We start from the raw sequence: 25,831 nt of genomic DNA, 5'->3' as shown, positions 1-25,831 counted from the left end.
GGGGTGACCCCTTGCTCTAATATACTGAGATCTGGTATCATCAGCACATTTTTTGAGAGTCCACTAAAATATATTCCCCAGATGTTATAAAGGGTTTTTAATGTGTAATGTTCATTTCCTACATTTTCCAATCTGGAATCTAAACTGATTTTTAAAGTATATTTGACCCTCCTTTGTTCTATGATTTTTATCTCACACGCCTCGATTGAAAACGCAGTGCTGAGGCTCAATTAAAGACAAAATTGGTCAATGTGTAGAGAATTGGAATGATTAACTCTTCATCTCATCGGCTTCAGTAGGAACGCCACATGTAGCTCAAACAAGTTCCACTTCCAGAGAGAAGTAATTACTGAGTGTTCATTATAAGACTCGTTTCAAATCTTTTGGCCTCAGAATACACCTAAGGACTCCAACGATACTGACAAAAGATTGCCTCAATGTACGTCACCTATTGTATCAGTAAAACTGCCTCAAGAGTTTCTATGCATTTATTTTAATATGTCATTACTAACCATTAGGGGTCTTTCTTCTTCTTCGTTGTCAACATAGGAAGAGTAGAAATAGTTGTTTGACCATTGCTCAGACCCTTCCGCTATTTCTGCAGTCCAAACTATAAGAAAAACATGGAGGGTGGCAGTTACTTAATGGTGCTGGTCCGCCATAAGGAGATAAGTAAAACTAATTGTAATATTCAAGGCTATAACCTTCAGTGGTCTGATAGTAGCTTCCGATAATAAAATCTCCAATTCGATTGCACCATTTTAGAATTGCTGATATTTCAGCAAGGGCCTGGTATGTCATATACTTCTTTTACTTTTTAGGATGGTTTCAAGTTGGGGTTGGTGGGAGAGTTATTAAAAATAACAGTAAGTTATATAACATTCTAGAGAATATTTACCCCTTCTGACAGAAAATCATCCCTTTCAAAAAGTTTTTCTACAGCACTTTTATCGGTCCATTCAAATAGCATTAGTTAACACGCTACGTTAGGTTGGTGCAAAAGTAATTGCAGTTTTTGCAATTATTTTTAACCTGTTAAACCGCAATTACTTTTGCACCAACCTAATATTATTATTTTGACTTATCTCTCTTATTAGGCAGAGACCATGTGTTATACATCGTATGTCTCATAAGAGCCTTGCATGTAAGAGGTGCTTAATTAAAATATACTGAACTGATATGAATTAAACAATCTAATATAGGCAGAGAATTAAAATTAAGGGAATCTCAACTTGGCCACACTAAACAATAAACTATTCGTGTAACCTTGGAAAAGTCATGTCAACTTTCTCTGACTTTGTTTCCTCATCTGTCAAATGAAGGCACTGGTACTAGGCTCCTTCCTGACTCCTCTGGGGGCCACAGCACAGATGACCTGAGTGACCTTTACATGGATAACTGAAAGTTGAGCAAGGTTATCATTACCTGTTTCTCCTCAAGTAGGAGAAAACTTCCAGAGGAAGGACCATCATATTTAAGTACTGGCATCTGGCACTCTGTTGGGTATTTCTCCAGGGAAGGCTATGCTGTTGATCCCAAAGTTGTTTAGGTGACCCTGCTGGATGCTTCTGCAGCACCTTGGACTTCCCCGTCATAACACTTATATATTTCACTTTAATTTGCTATTGAATTATCTCTCTATCCTCCTAGCTTCATGGGGATGGCAGCTGAGTGCGTCTTAATTAGGCTGTATACCCAGAGCTTTGCGCAATTCCTGGCACACAGGCTGTGTTCTGTTTGTTGAATTAAAGAAATTGTTTGAAATCAGATTAAATGGTATAATTTGCATTAAAAATGATTCCAACTATAAATGAGTCTTCTCTAGTCATCAAACCTATGGTGAGTGAAGAGTGCATTCCTTGAAGCCAAGTTATGTGTTTTATTCATCTCTGTATCCTGCGTAGCACGGCTTCCCGAACTTGAAAATGCACTAGGGAAGACTCAATTTACTAAATCACAGATAGCTGGGTCTCAATCCCAGAGTTTCTGATTCAGAAGGTCCAGGGCAGAGCCAGAGAACTGGCCTCCCTAACAAGTTCCCAGGTGACGCTGACGCTACTGGTCCAGGGACCGCACTTTGACAACCACTGCTCTGTAGTGCCCACCAGTGTCTTGCATATGCCAGGCATACAGGCCCTATAAAAATGGGCTAATTTTGTTGTCTTTATACAAAAATGACAGATGGGTATATTTTTCAAACAAACAATGGGAGAAAAGAACGTGCACAGACATGAGACTTACCTTCAGATGACCTTGACACATACCTGTATTTGCTTCTGCCTGAACTGATGCGACTGCCTCATGGACCTGCACCACAGCACTGGTGTGCTCTGATCCAGTTTCCTCGGCGCCTATAAAAGCTCCCTTTTGCCTCCTGAAATAATATATATGTAAAAATAAGCAAGCTTTTGTACAGTCCAAGAGGAACAAGAAATTAAAAATGGCATTTCTTCCACTGATACCATGTGTTAAGAACATACTGAGAAGCCATTCAAGCAGAGCTGAATTCCCCCTTATTTAAGTCTGTGTGATAATAGTTCTTTTTTGTTTTTTAAAGATTTTATTAAAAATCTTAAAGGGGAAGGGGAGCAGTACTTTATTGGGGAACAGTGTGTACTTCCAGGACTTTTTTCCAAGTCAAGTTGTTGTCCTTTCAATCTTAGTTGCAGGGGGCGCAGCCCACCATCCCTTGTGGGACTCGAGGAATCGAACTGGCAACCTTGAGGTTGAGAGCCCACTGGCCCATGTGGGAATCAAACCGGCAGCCTTAGAAGTTAGGAGCACGGATCTCTAACTGCCTGAGCCATCGGGCCGCCCCGTGATAATAGTTCTTAACATACAGAAGCTTAAATACTAGGATCCAAGTCAGCAGGGTATCTCTTTAATGTGCAGGGAAGAAAATGACTCCCTTTTGACCCAAGGCAGGTGTATTCTTTAAAATCACTAAAGCATTGCAGATTTGAAATTTGCTAAGGTGTAAACAATTTGCTATGGTAAGTGTTCTCACCATACACAAAAGGATAATTATGTCTGGCGATGGATATGTTAATTAGCCTGACTGTGGTGAATATTTCACAATGTGTGTGTGTATTAAATTACCAAGTTGGACTCTTTAAATGTATACAATTTTAATTGTCAACTATAACTTAATAATGTTGGAAAAATAGAAACAACAAAAAAATTCCTGCTGCTCTATGAACTTTTATCTTTAATGAATTAAATGAGGTGTACATAAATGACGATGAAACCTTAATCTGATTAATATTGTTGAGTTCTATCAGCTACTATGAAGTAAATTACAGCATGAAATCTAAAGACTTAATAAATGACAAAAGATTATGAGTATTGTGAACCTTGGAAAATAAAGACTTCTACTGTGACTTTTAAATGGTTTTCCTAAAGTCCCAGATGAACTAACATACTTTGCACCTGATTTTACCGTCTTTCCCCGAAAATAAGACCTAGCTGGACAATCAGCTCTAATGCGTCTTTTGGAGCAAACATTAATATAAGACCCGGTATTATATTATATTTATTATATTATATTATATTATATTATATTATATTATATTATATTATATTATACCTGGTCTTATATTATGTAAGACCCGGTCTTATATTATATTAGATCCGGTCTTACATTAATTTTTGCTCCAAAAGATGCATTAGAGCTGATTGTCCGACTAGGTCTTATTTTCAGGGAACCACGGTAGCTACTTCTGAAAGGTGATGTGCAGCAGAGAGAAAAAGAGTATTTTTAATAAGTCATTCAATGATCCCTACATCATATAGATAGTGCATGGTGAATTTGTGTGCCAAGGCATTGGGATCAGTGTGGGGATTCTTTCTGCATATCTGCAAATGTTCTGTGGCAACTCCATCTTCTAATCCTAAGGGTAAAATACAAGGACCACATCTCTAAACCAGCACTATCGTCAGTGCTACCCTTTCGGATCGCTTCCTTCATCAAAGACCTCGTGGTCATGTCCAGGCACAGTTCCCTTCCCAGGATCCATATTTCCTATCTACGTAGAAAGAGAGACCAAGTCACCAGCAAGTGGTCTTCATCAAGGGACCACAAATCAGTGGGCCAGGAGAGGGTGCCAGTCCTTTATCATTCTTACAACTCTCTTTCTCCAATCAGACGAAGGTGACCAAAAATATGTTGAAGAGAAAGCCAAGAGTACAGCCACTTTTACGGTTAGCTTACAGGCCAACTCCTCCTAGGGTATACTAAGAACAAAGCAATTGTAATTGTGTGTAGCCCAAACAAACTATCGTATTACTTTTAACACACGGGGAACAATGGTATTAACCATTAAGGACTATCAGTCCAAGTACAAGGATGCAACAGAGAAAATGATGTGGTTATGGAATTTGATGAGTTATTGCTAACAGGGCAGGTAGTTTTTGTCGGAGATGCTTTAATTACACTGTTTCATGTTTCACAGGGAAAACAGAAGATTGCAGGAGTGATAGTTCTTAAACTATAATTACTTACACATTATTCCGCTGAGAAGAAAGATGATCCTGTTCAGTTAACTGATTAAACTGCTCTTGCTGTTTAACTGTGGAGTAAAAGAAAGCTTAGATAAGCATCATTCAGAAGCCATACTTCTTCCTTCCTTGAAGACCAATGATGTGTGCGCATGTACGTACACACGTACACACACACACACGCCCCATTCCCATTAGAGTTAACCTTCACAGACCAGAAATAACCAGAGTGAAAGCCAGTCTGAACTTGGAACATGGAAAAGGACTGAATAATGTACTATTTTATTCAAGAAAGTCAAGTTGATTACTAAAACCACCCCCATTGCAACATGACCAAGCACTGATGACTTGTCCTAAGCAGTTGACTCATTCAGTTTGCTATATTACTTCACAATGGCTTCTCAAGCACTAGAGTTCATTTTCTAGCGTAAAGTTCATTTGCCAAAATTGTTTAAACAACCCCGTGAATCCTGATCTCCTACTAATTAGTTTAACAAACCCTTTCATTATAAATAGTATAAAGTAAATGTCAGCCCCATTCCCTGTTAAAGTGATCACAAAATCTGACTCAATGAGCTATTACTGGATTTCTCGTTCTGAAGAATGCATGCTTAAATTTACTTGTCATAAGTTCTTGTTGCTTCAACAAAATACTTCTTATTTCTTTTAACCATATCATCTTCACATCTACAGTCGGAGCCTAAAGATTTTAAAAAGGGGGGAGAAGGAGACATGTTTCGTATTAAAAAGGACGCTTTATAATAAAACCAATATAATTCAGTATATCAAACATGAACTTGAATATGAATCCTAAACCACCATATTCAAACTCTAACATTTTGTTTTTTAAAATTTCTAAGAAGCAAATAAGTAGCCATCAAATTATATGAAATAATAGTCAAAACCATTTTTGAAATTGCCCTTAAATAATGGTCACAGAAAATGTGAAATATACTCTCACTTATCTTTTTCTTTGTAGGAGGGTTCTTTTAAAAATAGAGGGCGCCAAAAAAATTTATACACATTTTCAGAAAAGAAAAAAATCTATTAAAATTGTAATACTCAATATATACTGACAACAAAAGGCAAATACAAGTCATGTGTATACGCTTTTTTGGCACCTCAGGTATAAATATTTTATGTTTAATCCTGAAAACATAATCTATTGCAGAGCAATCATTTTTATTTTTTATTCAGGAATATTGGGGAACAGTGTGTTTCTCCAGGGCCCATCAGATCCAAGTCATTGTTCTTCGATCTAGTTCTGGAGGGCACAGCTCAGCTCCAAGTCCAGTTGCCAATTTCAATCTTTAGTTGCAGAGGGCGCAGCCCAACACCCCATGGGGGAATTGAACCGGCAATCTTGTCGTTGAGAGCTCGCACTCTAACCAACTGAGCCATCAGGCCGCCCTATTGCAGAGTAATCTTGATAACTGATGATAGCATGCAACGTTCTTTAAATATCCTCCCATTATTTATCAAATAAGTTTGTTAAACAGATAGCAAGATGTCTTATATCTCAATCAAAGAAAACATATTTTGGGGTACTTTCAAGAGAAAAACCGCACATTTACCTGTCACAAGTCGTGACACAAAGAATTATGGAAATGACAACATCCCCTTGCAATATTCTTATTTGCCTCCCCTACCCTTAACAGGTTAGACCTTACAGCACATCTGGTCAGGGCTTTAACCATAATCAAATCTGAATCATCACATCGCCATGTCTCGTAACCTGGTACTCTCTGAAAGCTGAGCCCAAGAGGAACTCAGAACTGTTATAAATCTGGAACTGCAGAAACTTCATTGGGGACAGAGAAGCACCTGCCAAGCTCTTGGCTATCAGTTATCGTTGATAAATCTCCTAGTGTACTTACGAAAACTTAAAGCCCTACACAGCACCATAGGCATGTCTCAAGTTAAAGAAAACTCGTGCTTCTGAAAAAAATGTTTTTAACTACATCACAAAAAATAAATACGAAATAATATTTAAGTGACCTACATGAAAGGAATGAGAACTTTTGTAGTGTACCCAAAATCATTTTTGTTTGTGAATTCAAACTTTTGTATCTTAATGCAGGTTATGCTTTCTACAATAATTTTTATATGACCAACCTGGACAATATAAACTTCTTCCTTCCCAGCATAACAGATTTCAAACTTGCGGTTATCTCCTTTTACATATTCAGTGATTCCAACTTCATCCATCTACAACATACAAGTCAAAATTTTCATGAGCATTTTATTTTGAATATGAAATTACATTAAATCTACCCCCATCATATCTGAAATGAAATATAATTTCTCACTTGGGCAAAATACACATATCATATTCAAAAAATATGAAGTGATATTTCTATCACAGAACTATTTACATATTTTCATTGAACCATATATGCACTTATAGGAGAGATTACATGATCCATTCCAGTGATTGAAACAAAGGTTATAAATCTGAACATCTGGGCCAGTGTAGTGGCTCAGGTTGTTGGAGCGCCGTGCTCCTAACGCCGCCGAGGTCGCTGGTTCAATTCCCACATGGGCCAGTGAGCTGCGCCCTCTACAGCTAAGATTGTGAACAACAGCTCTTTACTAACCATTGTCACCCCAATAAACTTTAATTTTAAAAAAAGAAGTAAAAGTAATCAAACATCAGTGTAAAAGGTCATCCAAAACTAATTTATTTATTTTTAATAATCATTTCCCAGGTACGTTAATCTTGCAAATTATTACTTATCTCTATAGAAGCCCTACAACTTATAAACATCCAATTTATGGGGCAGGGGAAACCGGCCAGGCACGCAAGGACCCCCTCTATTTCCATTAATCTCTCGGCCTCTCAAGAAAACAAATAATCAGTCATGGGAGAGTGCTGTCTTCTTGTAGCCAGTGAAACTCTTATACACAATGTCCCTTCCTTACCACAATTTTTCTTCTCCTCCCTATGATTATGCAAAGCACAACATCTTCTTCCATTTTCTTTCATCTTGTGCTGCTACTAGCATGGTTCATTCCTTTTGAGAAATTTCACTCCCTTGTACACGCATTTCTCTTTTAGTCCCCTTCTACCTTCTCTTTTCTTTCAATTCCTGCCTAATTTATTATCTAAAGGAATAACTCACTCTGTGTTCCATTCACTAGCCCCCCAAAATGACCCTAATTAGAGCTTAGAAGCTTAAAAGTAGTGGTAGTGAAGTCCCCATATCAAGGAAAAGAAAAGGGATTATGCTTAGAAATGAAATGACACGTAAATGAAAGAGCCTGTAACATCTACCCTGAATGTGATCAGAAGTTACTTTCAAAATGTCCAAAAATATCTTTTTTTAAAGAATTGTTATTTATCGTGTTTTATTTTATTATTTTTTTTAAGGAAGGCGCAGCTCACAGTGGCCCATGCGGGGATCGAACCGGCAACCTTGATGTTACCAGCACCGTGCTCTAACCAACTGAGCTAACCAGCCAACCCCCCAAAATATCTTTATATTCCTACTCAACCACTCTAACTAACCTACTTTTGCTCAAACATCAGGATTTAAGATAAATAACCTCATACTCAATCTTTAAACTGATTTTGTTTCAGTGCATGATAAGATGGAAAGCACAAGGTCTGTGGAGTCCAAGAGGCTGGGGTTGGAATTCCATCTCTACCACTTACTAGTTATGTCTCTTAATGTAAGTTGCTTAATCTTTCTGAACTTCAGTTTCCTCAACTATAAAATGGGAAGAATACCTACTTTATAAAGTTGATATAGGATTAAATACCAGGCATTAAGTGCTTGTGTCAAACAATGAGCTTTTTAAAAGACGAGTTTGCGGGCTGGCCCAGTGGCTCAGGCAGTTAGAGCTCCATGCTCCTAACTCCGAAGGCTGCTGGTTCGATTCCCACACGGGCCAGTGGGCTCTCAACCACAAGGTTGCCAGTTCGATTCCTCGAGTCCCGCAAGGGATGGTGGGCTGCGCCCTCTGCAACTAGAAAACGGCAACTGGACCTGGAGCTGAGCTGCGCCCCCCACAAATAAGACTGAAAGGACAATAACTTGAAGCTGAACGGCACCCTCGACAACTAAGATTGAAAGGACAACAACTTGACTTGGAAAAAAGTCCTGGAAGTAGACCCTGTTCCCCAATAAAGTCCTGTTCCCCTTCCCCAATACCATCTTAAAAAAAAAAAAAAGACATACAAACCAAATGAAATGGTAAATCTTATAAAAAAAATAATAAATTTGTACATTCTCTCTTTAAAAAAAAATACGAGTTTGCTTCCTAAACTTTCCCTCATTTGAGTTGCAATAGTTTTTGTTATTTTTCATTGCACACATTTAGCATATCATTATAGATTAAATGAGCTTTTTCAAGTTACTCTGGAAATCTAACCATTATATCTATCTGAGAATATTGTTCTCAGTTCCAAACAATTCATTACAAGTGATCCACTGGTATATAATCATTTGTAATTTGTGGATTATATATATATTTTCTCAAATAACAAAATATGAAGGTTTTATTGAAAGGTTTCTACTTTACTTATTAAATGTTCACAGTATCATGAACTTTACTCAGCTTTAGAACCTAGAGGCAGAGTAAAAGGTACAACTATATGAGTAGTTGTACCTCATATAGTATACTATACTATACAACTATATAGTATAATATACTATACAGTAAATAATATATAGAATAAAATGAGGCTGATTCTACACTTACACTCTAACTGTGGTCTCTGCCTTACCCTTCATATTTTCATTGATGATTCCTGGTAGCTATGAATACATTTTCTTTATTATAAAACATTTTATCTCACTGTGTCAAGTGCTCAGGGCCCCAACTTCTAACCTAATTTTCTGTCATGAGGGAAGTGTGAAGATCTTAACTATCTTGATAAATGTCACCCAGTGGGTCCAGAACTCGGGATATAACCAATAACTACCAATCTTAAGACTTTTATGCTTCTGGGACAGTTTAGTTATTTCTTGGGTTAGTATTATTACGAAATTGATGTTGAATCACATTACAAAAATATGTAGCTAGGCTTAAGTGCTGTGAAGTATTAGAAGCAAGATACTGGGTATAAATCAGTAACATGGCTGTACCTTGAGAACAGTTTCTGAGATTCACAAAAATAAAGAAAATGAGAATTGTAACAGAATACAATTTATATAAATTAAAACTACATGTGCACAGAACATCAGTATACATTTAACAAGAACACACAAACTAAACGATATACATCAAATGAATTAGAATTGTTGCTACAGAGGCAGAGAGTAGGTAAGTGCAGAGAATAGGAATAGAAAGGAATAAATGAAGGAATAAAAAGGATGAATGAAGAAGAACAAGGCCTCCCAGCGTGGGGCAGTGATTGACAGCATGGATTCTGGAGCCATTTGCCTCGGTCTGAAGCTGGGCTGCACCACTTAGTAGCTATGTGCTCTTGGGCAAATTAGTCAGGGTCTGGAACTTATGATTTCCCATCCTCAAAATGGGAAGCTCAGTTTGTTAGATCGTGGTGCTAATAACACCAAGGTTGCTGGTTCGATTCCCGCATGGGCCACTGTGAGCTGCTCCCTCCTTTAAAAAAAAAAAAAAGTTCCTAGCCCATAGTAAGCACTATGTGTATGCTTGTTACGTTAAAAAAATAGATGGTGATAATAAATGCATGGACTGAAGACTCTAAACAACTCAAATCTCTCCATCTGACTAACCTTAGGGACCACCTTTGCAGCATAGAAGTGGCCGACTTAAAATACAGTACATGATCATTAGAAAGTACAATTGCAGCTAGAAATGATGAAGTCAACAGTCTATTGACAGTGACAGTGAAGCTGCTTGGCCATAGAAAGCATCTGCACTGATCCTCTCTACCGAGGGGAGGAATTTGAAACCAGTAACCCGAATTGTTACCTAACACACTGACTAGTAATGCTAGCAATTATGTAACTCTGGAATCTTGAATCTCATCATAGGTAAGGAAGAGAACGTAAGCATAGTGAGGCTTGAGAAATAGCCTATCTTGAATCTTTTTCTATCAGTGGCCTCATCAATTTCCTAGTAATCCTGGTCTAAATCCTTGCACGTATCACTGACTAATCTTTTTTATAAAAAATACTAGGAATTACTGGGGAAGGAAAGAAAAATAAGACTGATTTTTTTTCTCTCCAGATACCAGATATTATTTATTTCCTGTATCTAGTAAACCAACAAACCTGTCTGTCTACCTTCCATCAAAATGTTTCTTGCAGCTATCCCATCTTGTTTCCATGGTGACCATTGTAGTTTGAATTCTCATGACTTTATTACCTCATTCCAGTCCCTCCTTACTCTAATGTACCCTAGAAATATTGTGTTGGTGTGTCCATCATTGTGACAAATTAAAGGTAAAATGAAAAATCAATACAAACCAGCAACACTACATTAAGTATTAACTAGGTCACCCCACAAATAAAAAGTGAACCAAATGGATTTGGGTCAAACACGACTATGAAGGTAAAGTACCTTCCCAAGGAAATCAGTATACAGACAGCAGGAGATCTGAACCCTGTCTGAGACCAGTTACAAATTCTTGATTGTCAACCAATGTTTATTAGAGACATAAAAGACCCTTGGAGATTTGGGAGCCTTGGAAGTGGGTTGCTAATATCAAAGGAGCAACTGGGCATTTGTTATGAAAACACTGAGGGTTGTAAAGAAGTGGTGACACTTCTGTGGGTTCAGAAGGGAAGCAGGAAAAGTGGACAGTAGGAAGAAGTCCTAACCCTGGTGAGGAACCTCATCAGGAACAGCGCGGCCTGTTTATCGAGAAGCCTCCAGACACAAACACCGCAGGCCTATCTCAGGACACCGCCTGTCCTCGATTACTGCTGCTGAAATTTTCATCAGTTCTCAAACACAGTAGCAACGACAACGATAAAAGAACAGGCCCATGAAAAATGACTAAAATGCTCGAGGTTGGGGAATCGAGGCTTCTCATTTTCTCTATTTCCCAAATTTTTCTCTAACAAATGCTATCTTGCTTTCACAATTTAAAACTTGAAAGATAAAATGAATTAGCTGTAAAAAAAAAAAAAGGTCAAATTCACCAGTTAGACTTGTGTGAACTGGAAGATCCTCTTGTCAGATGTGAAAACCGGCTGGGAGTTTCACTGGATTGCCAGTGACTTCCTCAAACAATACTGGTTTCATTTTGATACCAAACTAATACTAGAACAGAATAGTAGTTTGGATTATAGGAGGAAATACAGAAATTTCAAAGGATAGGGCAGGATGGGTGCAGACAGGATTCACATGTAGATGGCTAGGGAATGGAGGAGAGATAGAAAACCGGAAGGTGGGGATGTGCTGAGCACATAGCCATTTTTAAACTGTACCTAGGAAAAGGAAGAAACTCTTTCCATCTTGTGTCTCCTGTACGATAAAGGCTCCCTGCTACCCAGACCAAGACCTCCTCCAAGGACCACTGGTAGAGTGCTTGGGGGAGCCTGGGCCACTTATTATTTCTTTTTCATTCATTCATTCATTCATTCATTCATTCATTCTTCCCCAACTCCGAGTCAAGCCGTTGTTCTCAGTCTAGTTGTGGAGGACGCAGCTCACTGGCCCACGTGGGAATCGAACCGGGACCTTGGTGTTATGAGCACTGCGCTTTAACCAGCTGAGCCAGTCGGCCGCCCACAAGCCACTCTCGGCAACTCATGCTGGTCGCTGGCCACACACGGCCGCTCACAGCAGCTCAGCTCCAGGTCAAGCTGTTGTTCACAATCTTAGCTGTAGAGGGCACAGCTCACTGGCCCATGTGGGAATCAAACCGGGACCTTGGTGTTATGAGCACAGCGCTCCAACCACTTAGTATCTGGCTGCCCCTTAGTATTTCAAACTTTGCTCTGCAGGACACTAGGGAGCTCCGTTGGGGACTGCCTAAGAATGGAGTGAGAGAGGCAAGGATGGAGACAAAGCTCTGCCCTCATTCATTTCTGGCAGAGAAATTCTGCTTTAACTGACTTCTACATAAGACTACTACTTAACATTTCGTAGGGGGAGTGGGCGAAACAGGTGAAGGGGGTCAAAGGGTACAACCTTTCAGCTGTAAAACAAATAAGTGCCGGGGAGGTAGCATACAGCATGGTGACTGTAATTAGTAAAACTGTACTGTATATTTGTAAGTTGCTAAGAGAGTAGATCTTAAAAGTTCTCATCACATGAAAAATATGTTTAACTATGTGTGGTAATGGATGTTAACTAGACTTAGTTGAGTGTAATACTGTACAATACATACAAACATCAAATCATTATGTTGTACACCTGAAACTAAAATAAAGTTATATGTAAATTATACCTCAGTTAAAAAAAGATTTCATTTAAACAAAGTGATGTGCCAATTCAAATTGTCTTACTTTTAAACAGTGCTTAAAACTGTAGGATGGGTATCTATCACAGCCTTCTCCGTTCTCAACACGCCTTTTACAAAAAACAATCGCTTTTTCATACAAGAAAAGATGCCGCTGCATTGGTTTGAATCTTGCAAAATCCTTCATTTTTGTAGCACCTTTTTTGTGTCCAATCCAAACACTGAATGCACCCTGCGTTACCATCTTGCCCAGCTCATTTAAGTTTCCCTAGGATGGAAAATTGAAACTCATTAGCACAAGGCAGAGCTACATTCAGATTCCTGACGTCAACATTATAGTGTTTCGTTGTCATGCAAGGTCTCTGGTCCCACTCCCCACATAAGAACGCAGGATATGGTGAAGCCAAAAAGGAACACCCACGGAGCCACAGGTAGGGGAGTCATACCACTATATTCTCGCTGGCGGCTGGGTTGGAGACACAAGAAGCAGGAGCCACATGATTGGCAACCTGCCATCCGCTTCTCTGTCTGCCAGCCAACCAGCCAGCTAACCAATCAACCAACCAACCCCCTAGCATACCACGGCAGTTATATTAGTGGCTAATGGCTAACAGGTAACAGCTGAAGGCCACCCAGCCACAGAGGATGGCCATCTGATTACAGCTGATGGACATCTAATAACTGAGCCAGCACCTTTCCATGTGAGGCTGAGAACCCGGAAACTGCTCTCTGGGACTCTGACCCCACATTTGCTTTAACTACTAAAACCCTGAAGCATAATTTATACAGTTTTTAAAATTTCATCATAACTTTTTATATTAAAACATGCCATGTGTCACATAGTTCAAAACTTCCTTTGCCCTGGCTTCCTTTGTCTGTGTGCAGATAGTTTAGAGAGGATAACTGCCCATCTCTTCCTCAATCTTGATTGGTGAATGACATCGATCAGTCCCAGTTTCCCCACTGGGTGGAGCTAACTCTAAAGATTTGATCTTTTTCTTTCATATCTATCCTGGACTAGGGGCAAGGAGCATTTCTGGGATAAAGTGTCTCCTTAGAAGATCCAAACATTCCCTCAAGCAGGATGTCCCAATGTCTGGACTTGGGGATAAGCTGTTGGGGACAAGGGGAATGTCACAAATCCATTTGGCTAGTGATCGGAAGCCAATTCTCCACTTAGCATTATCAGTAAAAATGCAGACATTTGGATCTCTGTTTGTCTACCTCTTCTTATTTCTCAATTGGTTCCAGGAGAGGAAGAAAGGGACATGAACATGCTTACCGCCTAAAACTGCAACAATCATTAAAATCTACTTACAATATACCCATTTATTGCAATCTGATGCATAGAGTCATTAACAGACTTCAGTAAATCAAGCACTGTGTCAAGTGCCTCCTTTAATTGTTCCGATCCTTCGCAGCCTTTGCTACATTTTAATAGCTCCTATAATTAGAAGTTGAGAATTAATATTAGGCAGATATTAATAGCTTGAGAAAATGAATAAGATTTTGGCCAATATGCTTTCAAGGAGGAATCCAAAGATAACGTCACGTTTTTGAGTGGTTTCTTTCATATGCTATCACATTAATACTATATTTAATAACAATGTCAAAATTGGAGAAGAAATGGGATGTTGACTAAATTGTATAAAGCAAATAGCATTCAATGCTTTTGGAGCTGAAAAACAACAGCTATTAGGACACACTAGAGATTAGTTTTTAAAGCAATGACACACCTTTTGGTCCTCTATATACAACAATTTCTTTTATTCATTATGCATATGCCATAGAACACTGTGAAAATACATTTTAAAACAAGCTATGTTGTATTTACACTTAACACAGCATTTTCACATTACATGAGGGATGTATCATCTTCAGTTTCCATTGAGAAGGACGTATGAAATAACAGTTGCAAAACCATATGAAATATTTGTTTAGCTCTTTTTAACAACAGTAAAAGTTCTGCAGTAAACGCTATACATATGTCAACATAACTTGCACGGGTAATTAAACAGCTAACAACACGCCAGATAATCTCAGCTTTACATTTACGCCTCTAGCCCTCGCATAGCTGCAGTGAACCAAGGAGCATACTGCATTGATTCTACTGCCAAGTTCAGCCTTCCCAGTCACGGAGTCCACCTATTTCTAGCGCTTTCTACTCAGTTACTTCCTTTTCAATGGTTTTGGCACATCTGACCCCAAGAAGTAAGTAAAGAAAGAAACAAATGCTCAATGTACTTACCTTCAACAGTAACTGATATTTGGTAATTCGTTGCACTGGTTTGAGTAAATAGGAATCCAGACCAAGTCTGTGTTTTAATTTTCTTTGACATTCCTGTCATTCAAATATAATTACCAATAAATTTAAATTAAGACATATACCTGTAAAAATGCCAAGTATTCATTGATTTCGACCCAATGCATGCAGGTTTCTTAACATTTCAAGGAAAATCTACCAGAAAAATCGCTGTTACATATGGTATGGCCATTAGAGGTAGTATATCTGAGAAACTACAGTAAACATTTCAAGGATTTGAGAGGTAGAAAATACCAAAATTTCGAAGACTAAAAGTTTTACCATATAAATTTGTGTTGTTCTGGAATGTTTACAAGGTGAGAAAGCACTGAATGACAGAAAGCAATGAATGAATGAATGAAGCAATAGATGAACATGACTAAAAAGTTCTTCAATATTTCCAAGAAAATTAACAAAAGGCTCAGCTCCACAGTCCAAGGCCCAGAAAAGAAATAGGTTATACTGAATATAAATCAGACTGGGCATGAGAAGAGGTTTTTTTTTTTTTTTTTTTTTTTTTAATATCACAAGAAAAATACAACCCTCATCAACTGGTGCTATATTTCATTTGATTATTGGTTCAGTGTCACTATAAATATAAGGGTCATGACTTTGGGTCCTGGGAACATTGTAGGGCAAGACGGGGGCTGGATAGGATGAAATGTGCGTATAGGAAGTGCAGAACACAAAGGGAGTGGGAGGAGATATACCTATGTAAGATCGAGGACCCCCTTCTGAATACGGATAAAATCCAATATACAGTCTAATTCAAATAATTTTCAACTTATAGTTAAAGATAGTGAACCAATACATGCATTTAGCTCTCCTCACTCATGATACCCAACTAAAATGATGGAAAAGTTATTTTTACAAGGTAAAACCCAATGTTACAAAGATGGGAGAGGAAAAATCGTTGACAAAATTTGGAAACTGGAAACCAAACCGAGCGCACTCCAGAAAAGTAAATTTCAAGTTGGCAGAGAGAAAAGCCAGGGAACACCTCAATTTATGTTACAGAACACCTTTTCCCCTCTAAAATGAATTATAGATATCAAGGACCTCTGAAAGTGAGAGATGAAGGCGGGGTTTGAAAAAAGATGGTTGTTGGAAGACTGTTAAGAAGTAATTAGATACTAACAAGTGTTGCGGAGGGTGTGGAGAAATCAGTACCCTCATATGGTGCTGGGAGGAACGTAAAATGGTGCAGCAATTTTGGCAAACAACAGCTCTTTAAAAAGTTAGAGTCAGCATATGACCCAGCAATTTCACACCCGGGGGTATAGCCAAGAGAGATGAAAATACACGTCCACACAAAAACTTGTACACAAGTGGTGGAAACAACCCAAATATCCATCAAATGATTGAGTGAGTAAATAAAAAGGGGAACATTCATACAATGGAATGTTATTTGGCCATAAAATGGAATGAAATATTGACACATGCTACAATGTGGGTGAACCTCAAAAACATTATGCTGAGTGAATAAAGCCAAACACAAAAGGCTACATGTTTCTTGATTTCATTTATATTAAATGTTCAGAATAGGCAAATCTATAGAAAGCAGATTAGTCAGTGCAGAGGGTTGGGGGGCAGGGAAAGAGGAAATGGGAGGCAACTACTAAAAGGCATGGTTTTTTTTTTTGACTGATGAAAATATTCTTAAAATGATTGTAGTGATGGTTGCACAACATTGTGAATACAGTAAAACTATTGAATTGTACATTTTAAATGGATCAGTTTTATGGCATTTTAACTACATGTCAGAAAAGCTATTAGCCTCCCCCAAATTAAGTGAGCATAAAAACCTAAAAGCCGCAGCAGCAGCAGCAGCAGCAGCAATAAGCCTCTAGATAGCCATGCCACTGGGCACAAGTGGGAGGCTGCCTCTCCCTCCACATAGCAGAACGGATGTTTATCTGAAAAGACTAAAACGGAAGGCCTTTGGACTAGGGAATACCAGGTCCAGATGAGGGCAGAGTACCATATTAAAAGCAGAGATTACTTGAATATGTATGTACCAAATGAGAGACTCTCAGCCTTTTCCCCTCACCTGGCTACAAGAACACTGGCAGCCAGTTCCTTATTCACCAGGTAGCAGACTGAGCAGTCTGAGAGAAAGGATCTAAAGATACAGGTATTGGGGATCCCCCCAAGGAAAGAGATTGAGACAAATCACCCAATAATAAGGAACATGGTCAATAAACCCACATATGCCCAGGCAACTTCCAATGAGCTTTTTAGTGCTTATTCCTAATGTAAGTAGACAAACATGTATCATTAGACTTTGAAGAAAATATCTAATATGAGTAACAGGAACAAAATGAAGAAAAGGAAAAACAATCTGAAAGATAATAGAAACTATGGAGGGAGGATAAAACTATTTTAAAAAGGAAAACCTATAATTATTATCCTTATATGGATAAGTAAAACAAACACATGAAACAAAAACCGGGTTCTACTGAAAAGAATACTGAGAGAACAAAAAAGGGTAGAGGCTCTTCAAAATTAAAAACATAACGGCAGGAACTCAATAGAAGGACTGGAAGATAAATTCCAGAAAATAGAGCAATAAGACAGTCAGAAAATAGAAAGGAAAGATAAGATAATTAGAGGACTGGTCCAGGATATGCAACAACAGATGTAAAATAGGAATTCCAGAAAGAGAGAACCGAGAAAGTCGTGTGGAGAGAATCAAAGAAAAACGAAAAATCCAAGTGAATTTGGACAAGAGGTTCCAAATTCAAAGGATCACCACAAGATTAGCATAATGGATGAAAATAGTGCCAAAATCATGGCACAGCATTGTGAAATTTCAGATCCCTGAGAACAAAAGAAGTTCCCGTAAGCTTTTAGAGAGAGGACAAAAATTAGGTCACATGCAAAGGAACAAAAACCAAATTAACATCAACTTTTGCAACAGCTACACTGGAAGATAGAAGACAATGGGGCAAATGCCTTCAAAATGCTGAGGGAAATTATTTCTACATTGAATTCTATACCCAGCCAAGCTAGCAATCAAGTGTTAGGGTAGAATAAAGACATTAGCAGATATGCAAGCTCTCAAAAACTTTTACCTACCATGTACTTTCTCAGTAAAATTACTGGAAGATGTGTTCCACCAATCAAGTGAGTAAAACAAGAAAGAAAAATATATGACAGCTAGGAAACCAGAGAGCTTATGCAAGAGACAGGTGAACAGAATCTCCAAAATGATATTCACCAACATTAAAAGAGCTGAATGTGGTTGTCTATCCAAGCAGCGTGTGTGCGTGTGTGTGCATGTGTTTTGGGGAGAGTTGAATTGCTCTTTAATATATATACACACATATATATATGTGTATATATATATATATACACACACACATACACATATATATATCTATATATATATAATTGCTCTTTAATATATATATATACACACACACATATATATAATTTACTTAAAGTAGAAAATGAATTTATAAATAAAAAGTATTCCAGTATCTTCCAGAAAGAGTAGATCCAAAACCTGAATAATTACTATACCTGGAAAAAGGCGCACTCTGAATACTTCCTCCAAATTGCCTCTGATCTGGGCTTATTCAGACAATATTTTGCATATATCTGAAAATCATCTTTCTGTGATAAAAAGCAAATTCAAATGTATTACCAATTTGTGAACATGTGCTTTTCTGATCAAGAAAGGCTAAGCATTACAGGGAATGGGGCCTAAACGGGCTGCCACACTGGCAGCTGGCCAGGAGCCCTCTCTGGAGTCCAAGTACAGCATGCTCATTAGTCCCCATAGAGGGACACATAATTACCCAAGTAACTGCATAACTTCCACTTACCAAGTTCAAGAGTTAGAGAGAGAAAAAAGCCTTCTCTGAATGTACTATAAAAGCAGACTCATTTTTTCATAACTATGAGTTAACAGGGTACAAAGAATTCTGCTGTTTCTATGCTGTTAGTCACTTGGTTCCCTGGTGAGTGACCTCGTAGCTAACTTCCAAGGTCCTTGGTTGATCACTGGGACATCACCATCATACCATACCCCACTAGACATCTGCTCATGCTCTTCTCTCTCCCGGGAATATTTATTTGACCCTTAGCTAATGGACTGCCTCCTGTTCACAAGTTTACATTCATCTCATTAGTCATGTCTTCTAGAAAGCCATCATTTATACCTCTAGTCTATGTAAGATGCACCTCTTGGATCCTACAGGACCCTTTGTACATCTCTAACATAGCACAACTCACACTGTACACATAGGATTCCCTGTTTTTCTCCATGAACAGTCCTGGGCTTGGTATTCACATTGCCTAGCACAGTGCTTGGTGCATAGTAGGTTCTCAGTAGATGGCTGTCGAATGAATGAGCATATCAAAAGGCATTTATTAAACCACTACTGGTTGCCAGGAACTCTGCTAATCTTATGAGAGGTACAAAGATATATAGGATATGGACCCTGCCTCACAGAGTTTTCCATTGAGTTCGAGAAAGAATTTATGAATATATGTAAAGATGCATAGAAAATGTAAAATCCCCAATGAGTATCAGTCATTAAGTCCTACGAGAGTCCAAAAGAAAGATTGCTATTCGTTAGGGAAGAATTTGGACATAGTTTAAATGTGTTTCAAGTTAGGGTATGTTGAGAAAGGTAATAACACATAATTCTTTAACCTTAGTTTCTCCCTCCATGAATACTTGCTGAGATAAGATATCTATTAGGAAGCTTTCAATAAACACCTCTATCAAACTGACTCTCAAATCAAGGCAGAACTGATATTTCAGGAACAGGAGGAACTAGATAAGCATAGAACGTTCTGAAAGGAAACTGTAATGGAGGAGACTATGATTACAAAGCCTGGAAAATCAACTGTACTAAGTACACTCTTGGGGACATGGAGAAACGAGCCTCCCGGGATGATCTCGGAGAATAAAAAAAACTGACAGCTCTCCGTTTTGCAGAGTTCTTGTGATAGATGCCTTGGGTCTGAAAGCCAGACTACATTTGATTCTAAGACTTTACATGTATTAAAGGGGAATACCAGGCATTACCTAGGCTAACAATTAACCAAGCCAAGAATGGTTGTGCTAAGATGATCCCAACTCTCACATCTTCAGAGCAAGGATGGTCCTTGGACTCCTGGGATCACCCAGGGGTCAGTGGTTGCAAGCTGAGCCATTGATGCATTTGATAGCACAGGACACAATGGCCGTTTGCACGCTCGCACCAGTTTCTGTAACAAAACCTGGTTTAGCATTAAATACTTGAAGTGATGTGTCTCCTCCAAGAACATAAAGACATAACAAACAATACCTACCTTGTCTCTAAATCTGTCCTTATACAATGAGTGGCTATTTTGGTGGTCCATATTTACATATTTTTAAATAATAATTGAACTAACCCTTTCCAGGAAACAAGGTCCCACTCTTTCTGGAGAGTCAATGCAATTTTCCAGACTGTTCATGAAAAGGCTATGAAAATTTCAGAGAAAAAACATTACATATTTTTATGTGAAATATAATAAATTGGTCAATAACCCTTTACACAATATGATGAAAAAAATTCAATTTAACAATTACATACTTGTTATGGAATTCATATATTTCTGCCATATTTCCAAAGAGTACATCCTTTTTATTTCTCAGGAGAGGTGGCATAAGATCAAACATTTCTGGATTATCCATCTCCGCTCTATAGCCCTACCCAAAATAAATGCATTTATTCATTTAAAAAATATCCACATTAACATTTGATTGGGCTACCAAAGGTGCAGGCACAGCAAAATGTGTAGGGGGTTAGTGGGTGAAGCTGTCTGTAATTTTAACATTCAAATTTTCTAGGTCACCAAATTATTCATTATCATTATTATTTCTTTTCAGAAAGTAGGACAAGGAAGTGAAAGCTTTCCACTCAATGGGTAGAACAAAGTGACAGCTCTTTGGCCTTCAGGTAACTTATAATGTAGGAAACAAAACAGAAACTAAGTACAAAAAATTGTATTATAAGTCATTAACTTCTACTTAAGCTAGCAATAAGTGTTTAGGTTTTTTCAGACCAAATTCATATTACAACATTTGTATGACATGATCGCTTTTCTCCCCTTTTTAGTTCTTTACATCACAGCCTCTAAACAGTACCCTGGGAATAGTTAGAACAATCTGTTGTATCCCTAACAGAACAGCTTATTTTTTGTAATAAATTCTGAATCCATTAATTCTCACTCCGGAGGGAGAACCTGAACACACACATCTGACAGGCATGCAACCTCTGACTATTGGAGAAATACCCACTGCTGCCATGTGACAATCCAGGAAGGAGAGAGAAAGAGCAGACTGCCCTAAACACTTCCTAACAAACGTAGCAGGGGAGCATTCGGGAAAAGATGGCAAAATACAATTTGAGTCCCTTACCAACAAAACAGTGAACAACTCGCGAACATACACCTTCTCAGTCTGTATCAGCTCATTTAGGACGTGGCTAAAATGAAAAGACAATATTTATCAGTTATTTTATTGCTTTAGAATTGTATTGCAACGTTTCAATTATCATCATTATAAACTCTCTAAAGTAAAAATTGTTAATGCACAGGAACTACCAATGGTTTAGATTTTATCATCAAAACAGAAAAAAGTACCATCCATAAAACTCTAAAATACATTTAAAAGAAAGGGGAGCAGGGCTCAAGTGTCATTTTTAAATGAAAAAATTCTTTTCTTCTAACTCACTAAGCTTAAGAATAAATTTACTAAAAACTCACAAACTCTATTCCTAAAAATCTGGGAAACAATTTTGGGGGACAGCACGGTTTCTGAGCTATAATTCCCTCCTTCTACCTCTCTCTCAAAAAGAAATATCCGCATTTTAGGCACAATTTTTTCCCTTTTCCCAGTAATATTCTGAAATTTTCCAAGACATGAAGTGGATTTATTAAGCTGGTTTTCCCAAGTACACATCATACTTAAGTTTCTGTAGTAATTTTGCTTACTGTCTCTTTAAAATAAAATACATTTTCCTTCTAATGTGATTTCCAACTGACATCATATTTAAAATTAATTTCCTAACTCTCCAGTATAAGTAACCCTTTTAATTTCACTTCTACCTTTGGCCCCACTTTTATTTTTAACCTTTAAAGCATTAACATTTAACAATCTTTGAAAATATATATATATATATGATACATACAGAAGGTGCCAAAAAATGTATATACATTTTAAGAAAGGAAAAAACTATTGAAATTGTAATACTCGATATATACCAATAACAAAAGATAGATACAAGTCACATTTGACTTCTGCAATTATAAGAGATGCTCAAAGTGGTTGCCATCAGTGTTCAGACACTTCTGATTACGGTGAACTACTGCTTGAGCAACGCTGACCAAAGTGTCCACTTGTATACATTTTTTTGGCACCCCCGGTATATATGTCTACATACGTCTTGCTCTAAAATACTGGCTACTTACACCTCTGTAATATAAAATTTAAAAGGTGAGTATTCTAATGTTTGGACTATTAACATAATATTATAAAAATGAAGAAAACAATGATTATTAATATCTATAAATAATAATGTATGTCTACATAATCCTTTCTAGCTTCAGGAACCCTGTCCTATTCACTCTGCCCTCTTTTACAAAAGAGGAGACTAAGATTCTGCAGAGGTCTAGTTAACTTCACGTCACATAAACAGAGCACAGGTTGGGCAGGCCTAAACCCCACTTCTGACACCTTTTCTAGTGCTCTTTTCATCACACCCAGTAGAACCCCATTGTGTGAACTCAAAATGCCAAGCGTGTTGGTCCTGAACACTGAATCAGTGACTCCTACGGGTAGATGTGTATATGAGTATCTGTTAATAAATAAAAGATACTTCTTTAAAACATCCAAGCTATTGTCATTGTTCAAACTGGAGGATTGACCAGAGCTGTTCTTCTCCCGACAATCATGCACCACTTCAATCTGAAATGATGAAAATATAAGTTAAATGAGAATATGTGTAGGTATAGATCTTCTTCAAGGAAATTTCGCTCAAATTAAGTTTTCTCTAGGTCCTAACTGTTCAGATAAATTGAAAACTAACACTATGATGATTATTTTTTCAGAAATAACTGTGGTATGTACTAGTAAAAAATGATTTGAGTTGCCTAAGAGAACAGACTTAACATACAGTTAGAATTTATTTTATATAGTAATGTTCCATCTATTGGGCACTTGGGGGAAATGATGTTAATTCATAAAAAGTTGATTGTCCACATAACTAAAGTTTATAAATGAAGGACCATAATGGTTCTTTAACCTTAATGAGTTTTGATAGAAACCTTTCTGGGAAATATTACATGAATCATTGAATTCTTTAACCAAGGATACAGAATATCACTGACCCTTTCCCTAATGACTCAGTGGCATCAAACGTGAACATGAATGATACAAACCTAATGATAAACTCCACGGCTAATAAAATGTGCAGAACTGTCTACTGTTTCTTGAAATGGCTGTAACCTGTTCATCTGTCTCTGCTCTCTGCCACCTGTCAGTCAGTTGTTGCTACGAGTGACCTCCTGATCCTAAACTGCTGACTTATTTTACAGACTCTATGGGACTTGGACTGCCTTACCGAGTCAACTGAATGAGATTTATCACACAATGAGGTTATTTGCGCTTCAGAAGCATCGGAAGTACATTCCAGGGATCTGGCTGTACTGGACAGCTGAGCTGAGCAAAAAGCCTGAACTCCAAGGACATATAGCATTACTTTGTAACAAAATGAAGCACGGCACCCAAAATGAAATGCGGAATCTATCAGCTAAAAAGCATTTCCACAGAATATGACCTACTTATTACAAATACATGTGAAAAGGAACAAACATTTATTCACTACCTTCTATATATTGTGCAGGCACAGTCCTAGGTGCTTAACACACATTATATCAAATCTACACAGCAATTCTGCAAGCTATGGCATACTTATCCCCATTTTTCAGATGGGAACACTGAGGGTCAGAGAGGTTTAGCAACAGGGCCAAGGTTGCATATCTAGTGATGAAACAGGGTCAAGCGTATGGTCTGCCACCATTATCATGCTCCCTCTTTGAGAGTGTTTGATTTATGTCTGCTCAATGTACCAACTGTTATCCTCATTTTAATACTGAAATTAAGACAGATAGGTATGCACCATTTACTCCTAAGGGATTTCTAGAATACAAATTTGGAAAGTTTTGAAACATAAATTTATGTTTTTAAATACCTAAGGACCAGGCAAATCAACTTGCATTGGAAGAATATGTGCATTTTGGAACTGGGTTCACTAGCTATAGATTTCACCAAGAAAATGTACAGTCACAGCTGCCTATTGTTTTTTCCTGGAGATATGCAAATGAATAAATATACACAGTGAAATGTTAAGGTAGTCATGAGTTGAAACTAGAACTGAAAGACATGTAAGACTATGAAATTCGGCATTCAGCCTGTTTCCTTCTAGAAACCAGTTGTGGCTGTACAACATGATAACCAGGCAAGCCGTGTCAGTACAGGCCATCCAGTACTAGCCTGCTAACAACTGTATGAAACATTTAGAACACTACCATCTGCCACACATTATTCAAAGTCCTTCACAAATATTAGATTAATTTATCTTTACACTAACTTCATGATGAGGGTGTTCTATTATTATCCCCATTTTATAGATAAGGAAACTGAGTTCCAGAGAACTTACCCAAGATTATACAGCCACCAAGTGATGGAACTGGGATTGAAAGCCAGGCAGTCTAGTCTAACTCTATAATCTGTATCATTATGACAAACTGCCTCTTGGAAGTATGTTCTTGTCCTTATTTACCATCAAGAACACACAGAGAGCATGTAGATGGATTAAATGCTCCAATCAAAAGACATAGGGTGGCTGAATGGATAAGAAAACAAGACCCTTACATATGCTGCCTACAAGAGACTCACTCCAGATCAAAACACACACATAGACTAAAAGTAAAGGAATGGAAAAAAGATATCTCGTGAAAGTGGAAACAAACAAACAAACAAAAAAAGGTGGGGTAGCAATACGTATACCAGACAAAACAGACTTTAAAACAGTCTATAACAAGAGACAAAGAAGGACCCAGTAATCCCACTTCTGGGTATTTATCCAAAGAAATCGAAAACACTACTTTGGGGGACATGTGCATCCATGTGTTCATTGCAGCATTGTTTATAATGGCCAAGATGTGGAGGCAGCCTGGCTGTCCCTGAATGGAAGAAGGGATAAAGAGTAAGTGACACACACACACACACACACACACACACACACACACAATGGAATATTACTCAGTCATAAAAAAGAATGAAATCTTGCCATCTGCAACAATATGGATGGACCTGGAAGGTATTGAGCTGAGTGCAGTAAGTCAGAGAAAGACAAATGCCATATGATCTCACTTACATGTGGAATCTACAGAACAGGATAAAAGAACAAACAAAACAGAAACAAGCTCATAGATAGAGAACATTTTGATGGTCGCCAGATTGGGGGGCCGGAGGGGGGGTTGGGAGGATGGGTAAAGGGGAGAAAGGATTAAGAAGTCCAAATTGGTAGTTACAAAAGAGTCACAGGGATGTAAATATAGCATAGGGAATATAGTCCATAATATTGTAATAACTATGTGTGGTGTTAGATGGGAACTAGACTTATTGGGGTGATCACTGATCACTT

The 25,831-nt window shown here is 37.9% G+C and overlaps 1 protein-coding gene across 2 annotated transcripts in view; it reads right to left on the bottom strand.

Annotated features, from left to right (window-relative positions):
• MCF2 (MCF.2 cell line derived transforming sequence) overlaps positions 1-25,831 on the bottom strand; it is a 77,994-nt gene that overhangs the window by 8,504 nt on the left and 43,659 nt on the right. For both annotated transcript variants that reach the window (XM_033115366.1, XM_033115283.1), the window contains 13 exons: positions 23,000-23,088; positions 21,541-21,607; positions 20,714-20,829; positions 20,532-20,601; positions 18,666-18,758; positions 15,087-15,179; positions 14,157-14,282; positions 12,885-13,106; positions 6,613-6,705; positions 5,119-5,197; positions 4,502-4,568; positions 2,265-2,374; positions 513-610 (listed from right to left, as the gene is read on the bottom strand). In XM_033115366.1, the coding sequence (XP_032971257.1) occupies positions 513-610; positions 2,265-2,374; positions 4,502-4,568; positions 5,119-5,197; positions 6,613-6,705; positions 12,885-13,106; positions 14,157-14,282; positions 15,087-15,179; positions 18,666-18,758; positions 20,532-20,601; positions 20,714-20,829; positions 21,541-21,607; positions 23,000-23,088 (1,323 nt within the window). The remainder of the gene's footprint in view (positions 1-512; positions 611-2,264; positions 2,375-4,501; positions 4,569-5,118; positions 5,198-6,612; positions 6,706-12,884; positions 13,107-14,156; positions 14,283-15,086; positions 15,180-18,665; positions 18,759-20,531; positions 20,602-20,713; positions 20,830-21,540; positions 21,608-22,999; positions 23,089-25,831) is intronic.

The sequence above is a fragment of the Rhinolophus ferrumequinum genome, chromosome X (genome assembly GCF_004115265.2).
Source record: "Rhinolophus ferrumequinum isolate MPI-CBG mRhiFer1 chromosome X, mRhiFer1_v1.p, whole genome shotgun sequence".
Taxonomy (NCBI): Eukaryota; Metazoa; Chordata; class Mammalia; order Chiroptera; family Rhinolophidae; genus Rhinolophus; species Rhinolophus ferrumequinum.
The sequence above is the reverse complement of the archived record's forward strand: the minus strand, read 5'-3'. Positions and strand labels throughout refer to the sequence as shown.